At 49.6% G+C, this 14,567-nt stretch overlaps 1 protein-coding gene across 1 annotated transcript in view; it reads right to left on the reverse strand.

The window, feature by feature from the left end:
* The window catches only part of LOC140420946 (sodium/hydrogen exchanger 2-like), a 230,708-nt gene that overhangs the window by 176,388 nt on the left and 39,753 nt on the right, over positions 1 to 14,567 (reverse strand). The window contains exon 2 of the mRNA XM_072505131.1: positions 11,621 to 12,084. Within this exon, the coding sequence (XP_072361232.1) occupies positions 11,621 to 12,084 (464 nt within the window). The remainder of the gene's footprint in view (positions 1 to 11,620; positions 12,085 to 14,567) is intronic.

Consider the following 14,567-nt stretch of genomic DNA (forward strand, 5'->3'; position numbering starts at 1 on the left):
ATGTGGCAAAGAGCAGGAATAACGCAACTGAAAGATCTATTTGTGGACGGGAAGTTCGCAAGTCTGGGAGCGCTGACCGAGAAATATGGGTTGCCCCAAGGGAATGCATTCAGGTACATGCAATTGAGGGCTTTTGCGAGGCAACAGGTGAGGGAATTCCCGCAGCTCCCGACACAAGAGGTGCAGGACAGAGTCATCTCAAAGAAATGGGTGGGGGATGGTAAGGTGTCGGATATATATAGGGAAATGAGGGACGAAGGGGAGACTGGTGGACGAACTAAAAGGGAAATGGGAAGAAGAGCTAGGGGAGGAGATCGAGGAGGGGCTGTGGGCAGATGCCCTAAACAGGGTAAACTCGTCGTCCTCGTGCGCCAGGCTAAGCCTGATTCAGTTTAAGGTATTACACAGGGCACATATGACTGGAACACGGCTCAGTAAATTTTTTGGGGTGGAGGATAGGTGTGCGAGGTGCTCGAGAAGCCCAGCGAATCATACCCATATGTTTTGGTCATGCCCGGCACTACAGGGGTTTTGGGTGGGGGTGACAAAGGCGCTTTCAAAAGTAGTAGGAGTCCGGGTCGAACCAAGCTGGGGGTTGGCTATATTTGGGGTTGCACAAGAGCCGGGAGTGCAGGAGGCGAGAGAGGCCGATGTTTTGGCCTTTGCGTCCCTAGTAGCCCGGCGCAGGATATTGCTAATGTGGAAAGAAGCCAAGCCCCCGGGGGTGGAGACCTGGATAAATGATATGGCGGGGTTCATAAAGCTAGAGCGGATTAAGTTCGTCCTAAGGGGGTCGGCTCAAGGGTTCACCAGGCGGTGGCAACCGTTCGTCGAATATCTTGCGGAAAGATAGATGGGGGAAAAAAGAAGGCAGCAGCAGCAGCCCAGGACTTGGGGGGGGGGGGGGGGAGGGATGGGGGGGGGGGGGGGGGGGTGGGTGGGGGGGGTATAGCCTGTGACAAGTTGCCAATTAGGGCTAGTTTTCATTTTTGTTATTTAATATTTATTTATTTGTTGTTTTTTGTTTATATAAAAAAGGTCATTATTATCTGTATTGTTATAATGTTGTGTAAAGGAGGCACAATGTACTGTGTTGGTTGACCAAAAATTTTCAATAAAATATTTATTAAAAAAAAAAAAGAATACTCCAGAAAGATTACCTCGGTGGCCTAAAAAGTGCACTTTTCCTTCTTTTGACATAGTCCAGCCTCTTGAAATTTCTTTCACACCTCCTCTACGTTAGCCAGGTATTTAGCTTCTGATGATCCAGATATCAATACATCATCCAGGTATAGGACAACTCGAGGCAGGCCATGCGATAGACTTTGCATTGCCGATGACACACCAAATTGCAGAACCTTGGGAAACCTCGTATTACTCAAGTTGCTGATAAATGTATAAGACTGACTTCCAGCCAAATTTGCTTGCAAGTCTTCAGACTTGGGGATTGGACATTTATGGACCCTGGCAGCCTGATTAACTGTTAATTTATAGTCTCCACAATGCAGACGGTCTTGTCAGGCTTTATCACAGGTACTATGGGTGCTGCTCACTCTGCGAATTGAACTGGCTAGATATTATCCAGTTGGTCCAATCTCTTCAATTCCATGATCAACCTTTTTGGCAAGGCATATGGTACTGGTCCCGCTCTAAAAATATGAGTTGTTCCTGGATTTCCATGGATCTTCGCTTGGAGACCCTTTATTTTACCAAGCTCATCGTGAAAAAAGTTCTCAAATTTCTTCAGGAATTCAGGCTGTCTCTTTTCCCCGACTTGGAAGATCTCCATCCAGTTTAACTTGATTACCTTGAGCCAATAACAGCCTAAAAGATGAGGGGCAGGATTCTCAGACCAGTGACGCCGGAATCGTGAATCGGGATTGGTTTGAGATTCGCACCAATCGAGCGGAGAATCGCGCGTCAGCCGAAAATCGAGGCCGGTGCTGGGCGTTGAACGGAATGACACGCTCAGTCAGTATTGGCAAATTGTGCAGTAAAGGGCATTGGTATATCATTAACGGGCCCGATCCGGCATTCACTGGGCCGCCCGCGATTCCCCGCCTTAGCCAGGCAGAATTAGCGACTGCGTGGTTCACTTGTGGTATTTAAAAATCGGGACTCAGGCGTAGTGGCTGCTGATGAAGAGAGAGGAGGTAAGACATGTTTCCGGATGTGCAGGCATGGGCTGCCAATCCTGCCGCTGGCTGTGGGGGTGTCTGCCAGAGCCGGGGGGGGTGGGTCGTAAGGTTTGACCAGGAGATGAGCCATGGGATTGAGATGACCGTGAGACCAGGGTGTCCAGGCACGAACCGTCATGTTTGCGGCATCCAGCTGCGCACCCCGCTGAATGCCCTCCATGGCATGATGTGCAGAGAGTCACCGGCCATTCCCCCTCCACTTACAACAGGGTACCATTCTGCTGGTGAGGCATCACTCGGACCACCCAGGAAGGACGCCCATGGTCAAAGCCACAGGAGGGCAGAGGATAGCGGCCCCAGAGTGTACAACTGGCATGGGTGCGCCAGCCACTGGTATCCTAGCTGGCAAGGTTGGGTGCCAGGGTTGGTGGACCCACCAGTGGCAGACACTGACAGGGCCAGGAGTGCAGTGTGGCGGGCAAAGCATCAGTGGAAATGATCGGGGGTGGGGGTAGGAATTGGGGTGGGGGCAGGAGGACATCATAGAATTTTATCATAGAATTTACAGTGCAGAAGGAGGCCATTCGGCCCATCGAGTCTGCACCGGCTCTTGGAAAGAGCACCCTACCCAAGGTCAACACCTCCACCCTATCCCCATGACCCAGTAACCCCACCCAACACCCAGTAACCCCACCAAACACTAAGGCCAATTTTGGACACTAAGGGTAATTTATCATGGCTAATCCACCTAACGTGCACATCTTTGGACTGTGGGAGGAAACCGGAGCACCCGGAGGAAACCCACGCACACACTGGGAGGATGTGCAGACTCCGCACAGACAGTGACCCAAGCCGGAATCGAACCTGGGACCCTGGAGCTGTGAAGCAATTGTGCTATCCACAATGCTACCGTGCTGCCCATGCAGGGACTACAATGCACGTCGAGGCCACCATGCAGCCAGTCAGGCCTCGTTGGGCATGGGTGTACGCGCCATGCTAACTTATCCGCCTTTCACCCCCTGCAGACAATGGAGTTCGGTATTCAATCAGTAGTGCTTGGCATCTGCCTGGCTACCGCAGACCTGGTGGACGCAATGAGGCTGTACGAGCAGGAGCTGCTCCGGGAAGGCCCGGCAGCAGAGAAGGCAGGAGCCAACTGGTGAGGATGGAGAGCCAAGGAGAAGGAAGACGGTTTGCAGTGCTGCATCAGGACTTGTGTGTACCGGTAGCCCCTGTCATTCGGGGACCTGTCTGACCGGGCGTGTCATCAAATACCAGGAGACCATACGACATATCTCCCAAATCATGGTGCACCTGGGACTGCGGGGAAATGGGGAGGACACCTGCTTTCGGTGGCCGCCAAGGTGGCAGTCGCCCTGAACCTTTACGCCACGGGGTCCTTCCAGTCGGCGAGTGGGAACCTGTCGAGGATCTCACAGATCTCAGTGCACAGGTGCATCCGTACCGTAATGGAGGCCCTGTATGCCTGGGCGGCGCAATACATCAATCTGATCATGGTCCACCTAGTTGTCCGGCCAGCGGGGTTCCCCGTCATCGCTGGGATGGCCCAGGTCCAGGGGATGATCGACGGGATGCATGTCCTCGAATGAGCACCACAGCATGAGGGGGTGCACTTCACGTACCGCAAGGAGTACCACTCCATGAACGGGTAGCTGATGTGAGACCACGAGCTGCAATCATGCACTCGATACCGGGCAGCGTATATGACACCTTCATCCTGGTGCACTCCTTGGCACTAGACAACTTGGAGCCGTTCCCCTGGGTGAGGGGTTGGCTCCTATCTGACAGGGGTTATCTGCTTCAGTCTTGGCTAATGATGCCGAGCCAGAGGTTACAGACCAACACGGAGAACGGCTACAATGATGCCCATGCAATGACCAGGAGCATCATCAAGTGCTCCATCGGCATCTTGAAGATGCCAGGTGCCTGGGCCGCTCTGGAGGGGCCCTCCAATATAGCCCCAGGATTATCTCCCATATCGTGAGGCCGGCAGTGTCCTCCACAACATTGTGCAGTAGAGGGGCGACATGCAGGAGGAGGAGGATGAATGCCAGGCCTCGTCCAATGGGAAGATGTGGCGGAAGGCCAGGATGGTGGGGGGTGGGGGGGGGGGGGGGGGGAGAGGGCAGCAGGGTTGGGTACAGGGGCGGTGTGCGCTGGTGGATCATGCACCAGGTAAGCCCTACCGCATGGCATCCCCGCATATCTAGCCCCGTCCCCTGCCGCCACCAGGGGCGACACCAGGGGTGGCCTAGTGGCCCTGACACGTGCCCACCTCCAACACCTGCGCCCCACACCAGCGACTTCCCAACCCCCGACTCGGCACACCCTCGACACCCAACCAAGCCCACCCGCCCCCCCACCTTTCTGATAGAGCACCAGGGCTGGTCGGAACATTGGTGAACAGGTGTTCATTCTGCATTTGTAGATATTGTGCACTAGCCCCTATTGCTAACCTATGTGCTTCACCTGTGCCAACTTAACTGGTGCCGAACTTTCTCGCCTTACGTGTCCTAATGCTCCATCCAGGTGGGTGCCCAGGTGTTACATCAGAAGTGGAGGCAGCCTGCTGCGATCCCGGCCCTGCGACCTTGGTCCTCTGGAGCGACCGGCCAAGATGGGCCCGCCAGTTTACGGGGTGTCACAGGTGGAGTGGTGCCACCCTATTCTGCTCACTGCCCATCGGATGCACTGGGAACAGGCGGGGGGGATTTGGAGCTACTGAGATGTTCCAGCATCTGCCTTGCGGGAGTCATTGACACGGGCCCCATCACCTCCTCATCCCTCAGAGTGCCCGATGGCCCTCGGGCTACTCCCTGGGATGGGTGCGTGGCTGGATCGAGCTCCGGGGCCTCCAATGTCACCTGGCACTGTCAGTCCTGGAGGCCAGCTCTTGTCTCAACCAGGGTGTCTATGCTCATAGTCAAGGAGCACAGGAACTGGGCCACGTCACTCTGGGACAGTGCCACGTGACTCAGGGATCCAGCCACATTATTCAAGGACGGTACCAGCTTCCTCCATGACAGGCTCAGGTCAGCCAGCGCCAGGCCAATGCTCTCGACGCCCGCAGCCATGACCCGTTGTGAGTAGGCCGTGCTCTGGAGTCGCACTGCAATGTCCATGTGGCCCTGGTACATGGCTGCCTGTGGCATAGCCGCCCTGTCCTGTGCATCAGCCACCGCCTGAACACTGTGACCCAGGACTTGGACATCGTGACCCATGAATGGTACCTTCGCCCCCAAGGCCCCAATGCGGTCACCACCAATTCAGTTTGTCTGGGTGGCAGGCACGGTCGGCATAGCCTCCTCCCCTTGCAGGCAGTTGAACTCCTTCAACTGCACCTGCAGGCGCTTGATGGTTGCTGGCACTCTCTCATGTAGTTTCCGGCTCTGTGCCTGCATCTCCAACATTGATGGGCCTGAACTTTCCAGAAGCCCGAGACCCGTCTGGATGGCAGCTAGTCCCTGGGTCGGGCCGCCCTCCAACCCTCCACTTCCTCGGGGGTTCCTACCTCCACCTGATGTACCACTGCATGTGTTTGGTGCACACCATAAAGTACTCCAGAACTCTTCACTAACAACTGAGGTGATTGTCTTTGGGATGGCGGAGGGTGTTGGTGGCAGCAGTGCCAAGAGGTTGGTGTCGTTCCCGAAAGTGTGCTCCGGGGTGTCGCGGGATTGCAGCTGGGTGGGTGCAGTTCACCAGCAGGTCCTGCCTTGTCAGATGAGTCACGGGGTTGCGGCTGGGGGCAGGGGACACCAGATGGACCCGCTTCATTCCCAAGTGATCCTGCAAAGCAAAGGACAAGACACATGGTTAGATCACGGGCAGGGATGGTGGAGGAGGTGCCACACATGCCATAGGGTCATCAGGATTCATTGTGGCCTCACTTGGATCTCTGCCAATCTCGGCCTCAGAGACTGCCCAATCTCCGGCCCCACCGACCAAGTCCAGTGTCCTCTGCTCTACGACGGTGAGGTCCGCAGGTCCAGTGGGCCCCCTCCAGTTTTCTCCCACTCCCAGGGCTTGTGGACCGAATTCTCCTGGGAGAAATTGCACAATATGAAACACTAAGATGCGGGCAGAACAGGAGGTCAGCAGGCGGTGGTCTCTGTGCGCAGGGCACTGGGCCAAGGAGGGTGGCATGGATGTTGACAGATGGTGCAGGGTGGGGTCCACATGGACTGCCAGCAAGTGGGGTTTGATCGCCCTCTAGTTGGTAGATGGAGGGGAACACTGGGTGTTTGGGATGGGACTTGTGCCAGGGGCACGATCGTGGAGGTGGCACGTCCTGGCTAGCCTGTTGGGGGGGGGGGGGGGTGCTCACCCTCGCCCAGCACTGCCTACCAGGTTGCCTGGTGGGGTGGCGTTGGTGGAGTGGGGGATGGGGGCGGACTATGGGTATGGGGTGTGTGGGACAGAGATGGTGCCAGGGGCACGGAGTTGGTGACACATCCTGGCTGCCTCGAGGAGGTCATGCAGCTTCTTCCTGCACTGTTGGCCAGTGCTGGCGGTGGGACTCCTTCTTGTAAATATCGAAATGTGTGTTCTCCTATCCCCATGGCAGAGACTCCTGTGTCATCTTCCATCTTTAAGGGCCTACCACTCACCAAAAGCATCACAGTGATGAGGGCCAATTTTCCCGCTTTCACGATGAACAATGAGTGAACATTTAAATCCGTACTAGTGAACTCTTTATACTCTTGTGATGTATTACTAACTGTGTTACTGGATAGTCTTGACTTACTTTTACATCAGTGCCTTAAGTGACCTTTCCTGTGGCAGAAAAAACATTCAACCTCTTTATACAGGCAAGCTTCAGGGGAGTGAGCACCCCCCGCACTGGTAACCTTCTCCTGCAATCCTAGATGATTAATTGACTCCCTTCAATCTTCTTGCTTCATTCTCGCTGCATTTGTTTCCTATTGTAAAATGACGTCTTCATTTTTGACGCCACTGCTGACTGCAGCTTCCTGCCTTAACTGTTGGACTATGCCACTTTGCATGCTCTGGCGCTCTTGTGCTCCCTTCTCCACGTTCTCCATCACGAACAGTATCACCAGTGCCTTTTAAAATTTATTTCTATCTTTACTCATCGTTTCCTTTGGGTGGCTTCATTATTTATCCCACAGACTCCGAAGTCGATGTGCTCTGCAATCTGTCTTAATTTGATATTATTGGGTAGGCACGGTGGCACAGTGGTTAGCACTGCTGCCTCATGGCGGCCTTGGGTCATTGTCTGTGTGGAGTTTGCACATTCTCCCCGTATCTGCTAGGGCCTCACCCCACAACCCAAAGATGAGCAGGTTAGGTGGATTGGGTACGCTAAATTGCCACTTAATTGGAAAAAAATAATTGGATACTCTAAATTTACAAAAAGAAACTGATATTATGATTGGAGTAGTCGCCATGGGCTCTCTCAGTTAAATTAAACTTAAATTGCTGCAATATTACCGATTGGTTTCAGGCCATAGGTGTATTTTTGCCAATTCAACAATCTCAGTGAATGACTTGGAGTCAGGTGTGCTTGGGGATGTAGTCTTGGGTCCCATACACGCAGAGAAGGATTGCCTTTCTCTTCCCCTCCTCCTCTATTTTGTTGGCCTGAAAAAAGTAGCCCAAACGTTCAATGTATTGTGTCCAGTTCTCCACAGAGGCATCACAAGGATCTATCTGTTCGAATAAGGGCATATCTGCAAACATTGTTCTCTTTCTGAACTCGAACTGAACTCGAACTGAATTCCAACATGACTTAATACTCACAAACTTGGGACCGCTTTGTTTTTTTTTAATCCTCATCGCCAATGTAATATTTCCCGTTCACCAGTTAGTTGAAAAACAACTGCAACATTTATTTACATGTAATTTACACTGCAGAGGGTTGCAACCTCGTGACTGCGAATCAGCTCCCAGGATCGAACTGATACAGAAACCCACACTTCCTGGGGTGCTCTCCCTCCCTGGTCCCTGATTGGTTACCCGGGCCACATGACCCTCTCAGCAGATCGCCCCTTAAAAGGGGACAAACATCACAGTGATGTCCCAGTCTTATATTGTACCAGCGCTTCTATCAGTGCTTCCCACTGATTGCCTATGGATTTAACCGTTAAGAGCAGAGTCTAGTGTACTGCGGTTAATTTAAGTCTCATTGCTTCAACAGTTTTTCTGGCTTAAATTTAAAACCTTGATTTTGCGACTCTCACTTCTTACTCTCAAATCTGATATCAAATTTAATCATTTTATGGCCGCCAAAATGTTCCCTTCCTGTCAGTTTGTTAACTAATTCTGGCTCATTATTCATCATATGGTTTGTTTCCTGCTGGGTCTGAAACACATTGGTTTGAACACGCAACCATAATCACAAAAGCGTGATTCTAATCCTAAATAGTTTTGTACTACACAGACATGTTCCACAATTTCCACGACATGTTGGCTGTTTACAATTGAATAAATTATCCCTCTGACCCTCAGAAATGCTGATATTATTGTGCTTATAATATCTGGGCTCAGCCTATTTTTGACCATGATAACTGGTTAGGCCACAGCTGGAGTAGTGTGTGCAGTTCTGGTCGCAACATTATAGGAAGGAAGTGATTGCACCCGAGAGGGTGCAGAGGAGATTCACCGGGATGTTGCCTGGGCTGGAGAGACTGGATAGGCTGGGTTGTTTTTCTTGGAGCAGAGAAGGCTGAAGGGGAATCTGATTGAGGTGTACAAAATTATGAGTGGCGTAGATAGGAAGGAACTTTTCCCCTAAGCGGAGGGATCAATAACGTTGGGGACGTAGATTTAAGGTAAGGGGCAGGAGGTTTAGAGGAGATGTGAGGGAAAACCTTTTCACCCAGAGTGTGCTTGGAATCTGGAACTCAATGCCTGAATGGGTAGTAGAAGGTGGGGGGAAACCTTCTCAACATCGAAGCAGTAAGGTGGACTGGCCATGCTAAATTGCTCCTTAATGTCCAGGAATGTGCAGGTTAGGTGGGGTTAGGGTGGGGGAGTGGGCCTAAGTAGGGTGCTCTTTCAGAGTGTCGGTGCAGACTCAATGGGCTGAATGGCCTCCTTCTGCACTGTAGGGATTCGATGATTCATATATAGAAACACACATAGAATATTGAAGCAGGATTAGGCCATTCGGCCCTTCGATCCACCATTCATTATGCTCATGGCTGATCATCAACTTCAATACCCTGATCCCACCTTCCCCCTTGATCCCTTTAGCCGCAATGGTTATATCTAATTCCTTCTTGATTTAGATGAACACTCGAAATGCCAGAGCATACAAGACTACGGGCCAAATGCTGGAAAATGGTATGCCCAATCCCCCACCTTATCCCGCAATTTAGCGATGCCAATCCACCTAACCTGCACATCTTTGGACTGTGGGAGGAAACCGGAGCACCCGGAGGAAACCCACGCAGACTGTCACCCAAGGTTGGAATCGAAAGCTGGTCTATGGCGCTGTGAGGCAGCAGTGCTAACCACTTTGTCACAACCTGGACAGGTGTAACTAAAATCAGGGAAATACTGCGGAGATGTAATATGAAACAAGAACAGAGGGCACTTAAAAAAAAACCAGCAGATCTGGCAACACCTGTGAGGAGAGAAACAAAGTTAAAGTTTTGAGTCCATGGACTCTTCATCAGAATTGAAAGGAGGGAGAATGTGTAAGTGGTGTGGAAACACTCTAACGCAGTGTTTCTATAGAGTGTTTCCACAGCTCTAACACATTCTGCCTCCTTTCAATTCTGACAGAGTCTATGGACTCAAAACTTTTACTTTGTTTCTCTCCTTACAGATACTAGCAGGTGCGCTGAGTTCTTCCAGCACACTGTTCTTGTTGTGGACGTAACTATGTCATGAGGAAGTTATAAATGATTGTTGGTTATAATGAATATTCAGTGCACGTTATAATATTCCTCTGCATCCTGTGGCATTCACCTATTTGTAAGAGACAAGTCCATAGACTCCTCTCTGCAGCTGTCCCAGGTCATATGCTGCTGGAAACCTCATCGTGCCTTTCTTAACATCTGAACTTAGCTGTTCCAATGGACTCCTACTGGCCTCCGACTCTCTTTTAACTTAGCTCATCCAAAACCCTACTACCCACATCTTAACTTGAAGCAAGGCCCATTTCTCCATCACTCCTCAGCTTGCTGATCTATATTGACTCCCAGTTTGGCAATGCATAACTTTAAAATTCTCGTTCTTGTTTTCAAATACCTCCGTGGCCTCTCCCTATCCCCTCGTCACAACTTTCTCTGTCCGTATGACCCTCTACAATTTCTACCTAGTTCTGACCTTTTACATAGCCCTGACTTTAGTCGCTCCACCATTGACGATCCTGCTCTCACCTGCCTAGGTTCCAACTTCTGGATTCCTTCCCTAAACCATTCCTCTTCTCCATCTCTGTTCACCATTAAAACAACATCTCAACACCTACCTCTTTGATCAAGCTTTTGACCAACCTATCTTATCATCGCCTATTGTGGCTTGGGTCCAATATTGTTGATAATGCTGCTGCAACATGCTTAAGGATATCATACTATGTTAAAGACACTATATAAATACAAGTTGTTGGTGCGTGTAGTGTGTAAAACTGCCTATGATGGTGCCTACATTTTCCCTTGGAAAGGGTACAGAGGATATTCACAAGTCTGATACGTTGAAGGGTGACGACTTCTGTCATGAGGAGAGGTCGGAGAAGTTAGGACTCTTCTCCGTGGAATAGGGGAGATTAAAAGGTGACCAAATCGAGGTTTTCAGACATTGAGAGGTCTTAATGGTGCAGATCGAGGAAAACTATTCCCCATGACAAGTGGATCAATAACCAAAGGTCATAGATTTAAAATCACTGGCAAAAGGTCTCGAGGACTGATGAGGCAAACTTTTCCAAATGGGATGTAAATTGGGAACTGGAACTCCCCCTCAAAGGAGATGAAAGCTGATTCCATAAATAATTCTGAAAGGGATTGGGACAGTTATGGAGGAACTAGAATTGGCATTGGCCATTACATCTTTTGGTGCCTATGAATTGTCCCTAACTGTCCAGCTATGGCCTAATTCTTGATCTTCAATGTTCTGGCATTATCTCTTTGCTCTTATCATCTATGCGTCTAGCTATAAAGCCGGGTAATCCATATACCTTTACAAACAGCTTGCCAACTTGCCATCTGCCACTTTTAAGTATATGTGCACACGGTAACCAAGGAAGTAGGTGGGGAATGTGGAGCTCAGCATGACATCGCTATCAAGGAGTGAGCACAGGCACAATGGCTGAATGGCCTCCTTGCAGCTTTCTATGATTTTGTTTGGGTTGGACAACCGTTATTCCAGAATGAGAATCTTTTGCTGATTAACCAGGATAACGAGTCCAAGAATTATGAGTCCATGAACCAGGGGTTTAACACCTCTTACCTGCTCCATATGCGCTCCGAAGCCAAATCGCTCAAGGGGCTACTTACCACGGTGACGGCATCATTGAGGAGCGATTCCCCAAAAACCAGAATGTGCAGCTGCTCGTTTACATGGATCTCTTCAAAGACGGACAGGACAGCCACTGGATCCACTGCCGCAATCAAACTGCCGAACAGTAAATTGTAGAGCAGGGAAATGTCCTTTAGGCCAAAGGACTCGATCTGGCAAATCCCATAGAGGGACAAGCCAATTCCAAAAACATTCCACATGGTTCCCACGACCGCATACCACAGGATTGTCCCAATGTTCTCAAAGAAGGGCCTACTAGGCATGAAGTAGCCTGCGTCGAGTACGATTGGGGGCAGTAGGTAAAGAAAAAAGACATCAGTGCTCATAACTGGTGCAGATCTCTCATTCACTCCATAGATTATTCCTCCCATTATCAGGCCCACGATTATAAGCAGGCAGCTTTCAGGTACAATAGAGGGTAGTTTGATGTAGAGATGAAATCCTGAATAGGGTTTAACAAAAACAAAAGACGGTTCAGTTCTCATACAGATTTCAAAACTGAAAAGAATGCTCCTGACAGCACTAATAAGATTGAAAGTGTTAAAGTGTATTAACAGTTTACATCTCAAGCTCTCGCCATGGTAGCTACAAAATTGAAGCTACGTGCTGTCTGCATACAACTTCACATCTGAACTTCGCAGACAATTAAAAAAAAACACACACAAGTCATTGACGTTCGAGTAGATTGTTAACAATTCTTCCTGCCCACTTCCTCTGTAAACTTTGAAACTGCTCAGGGACAAAATATTGCAGATGTTGAAAATCTGAAACGCAAAGAGAAAATGCTGGAAGCACCATCTGTGGAGAGACAAGTAAGTGTTTCAGGTGCCTTACCTTTCTTAATACTGAATAATGTGTGGGCAGGCACAGTAATACCAGCTTTGCTTCCTTTCTTGAAGGATATGTCTAACACTCTTGTTCTGCTCGTGGATCACCTCCTGTTCTACAGTTAGGGCTTTCAATCCTTGACAATCGCATTAACTACAATTCTATATTTCGCCCTCCTCTCGCTGTCAGGTTTTCACGAGGATTATTATACCTGTCGACCGCCTCCTTCTCAGTTCTGAACCAGCAATATTATCCTCTCCATTTCCTTTGCAGGCAGACCTGATGTGTGCTTCCAGCTGTTTCCTCCCTTGGAAAATAGTAATTTCACATTCAGAGGAATTATTCCATATTGGATTTGAAGAAAAGATTCCACGCTGAGTGTTTCCTTTAAAGCTCATTGACCTCACATTTGCCGAGGGTGCCTTGTTGCCATGCTCCACCAAGTGCGCCATCATGCAAAAGATAGCTATTCCCACTCCAGATCCCAACAGACATACCAGTGCAGGACTGAGTGAGTGCTGCATTGTCAGAAGTGACGTTCTTTCAATTAAACGTTAAACTGAAGTCCTGTCTTTCTGTCCACGACATCTTTGTCAATCTCCACCTATCGCTGGCCCCCCTATCCAGCCCCACCGCTCCACTCCCCCCCCCCCACCCCCAGAACAGTATCAATCTGATCCTATTTCCAGTCCTCTCCAGCTTTGACAAAGAGTCATCCAGACTCGAAATGTTAGCTCCCTTCTCTCGCCATAGATGCTGTCAGACCTGCTGAGATTGTCCAGCATTTTCTGCTTTTGTTTCAGATTCTACATCCGCGGTAATTTGCTTTTCTTATCCTGTCTTCCTCCTCTCTTAGTCGGACATAACAATCCCATGGCTCTATTTGAAGAAGATTTTCTCCTCAGTGCCCTGACCAATAGTTACCCCTCAACAGAAATCTTTAAAATACATTAGTTGGTCATTAACCCATTGCTGTGAGTGCATGCGGCTGCCATATTTTCTGTATTAAAGGGCAGCACGGTGGCGCAGTGGGTTAGCACTGCGGCCTCACGGCGCCAAGGTCCCAGGTTCGATCCCGGCTCTGGGTCATTGTCTGTGTGGAGTTTGCACATTCTCCCCGTGTTTACGTGGGTTTCGCCCACACAACCCAAAGATGTGCAGGCTAGGTGGATTGGCCATACCAAATTGCCCCTTAATTGGAAAAAAAATGAATTGGGAACTCTAAATTTATTTTAAAATATATATATTTTCTGTATTACAATAGTAGCTAAAATTCAAAACTTTATAATTTGTTGTAAAGCACTTTATAAATGTGCTTTAAAAATGCAAGTTCCATCTTTTCCCACTCCAGCCCTTCTGCCGGGACCTGCAGCTTGCGGACAAAGCACAATCGAGCTGTTCAACAATTATGGTGCTGATCCTACTGGGGATGCCCACATTTCCTGGTTTCCAGTAATCATGCCCTTTTCTGATTTGCGGCTTTGCAAAGGTCAGCGTTCTTGCTGGTAAGCTAAAGGAAAGGCAGATGTGCTGAGTGGTCGCACAGTGATGGAGATTAGCATACTGCCCTTGTACCTTGAACCCAGCCTAAATGGTAAGGCCCAAGTCACATCTTTCTGCAGCTCTATCAACCCTATTTTATGTTTCGAGTTGCCATGGGGAGGAAAACTAGGCAGAAAGCTGCAGCAATACCTACTGCTGGTAATATTTTTAGCTTTCTAATAAGTCACAGCTTCCACACACATTCTGGATGTTTAACTACGCCCACTCCTTCTTAAATTAAACAGCTTCTCATGAAGCTTCGCACTGACAGCTGCTTAGCAACTGACCAAGACTTAATCCTTCCCCAGAGCAGCTTTCAGCAGGGGCCTGTCGCAGTGAGCGAGAGATATAGTGGTAGTAATTGGAAATTGCTGCTCAACTTACATCTCACAGAATCTAAAGGGTGTTGCACATTTTATGGGCTATTATGGGAGCTCAAGTGCCCATGGTCACCATGGCAACACTTACGTCTCTTGTTCCCCTCCTATCCATCATTTATCAAGGTTTTTATTGTCAGCTCTGTCGTGTTGGGTGCTCTGCTACACAGACGAACCA

Source organism: Scyliorhinus torazame, chromosome 5 (assembly GCF_047496885.1).
Source record: "Scyliorhinus torazame isolate Kashiwa2021f chromosome 5, sScyTor2.1, whole genome shotgun sequence".
Classification (NCBI taxonomy): Eukaryota; Metazoa; Chordata; class Chondrichthyes; order Carcharhiniformes; family Scyliorhinidae; genus Scyliorhinus; species Scyliorhinus torazame.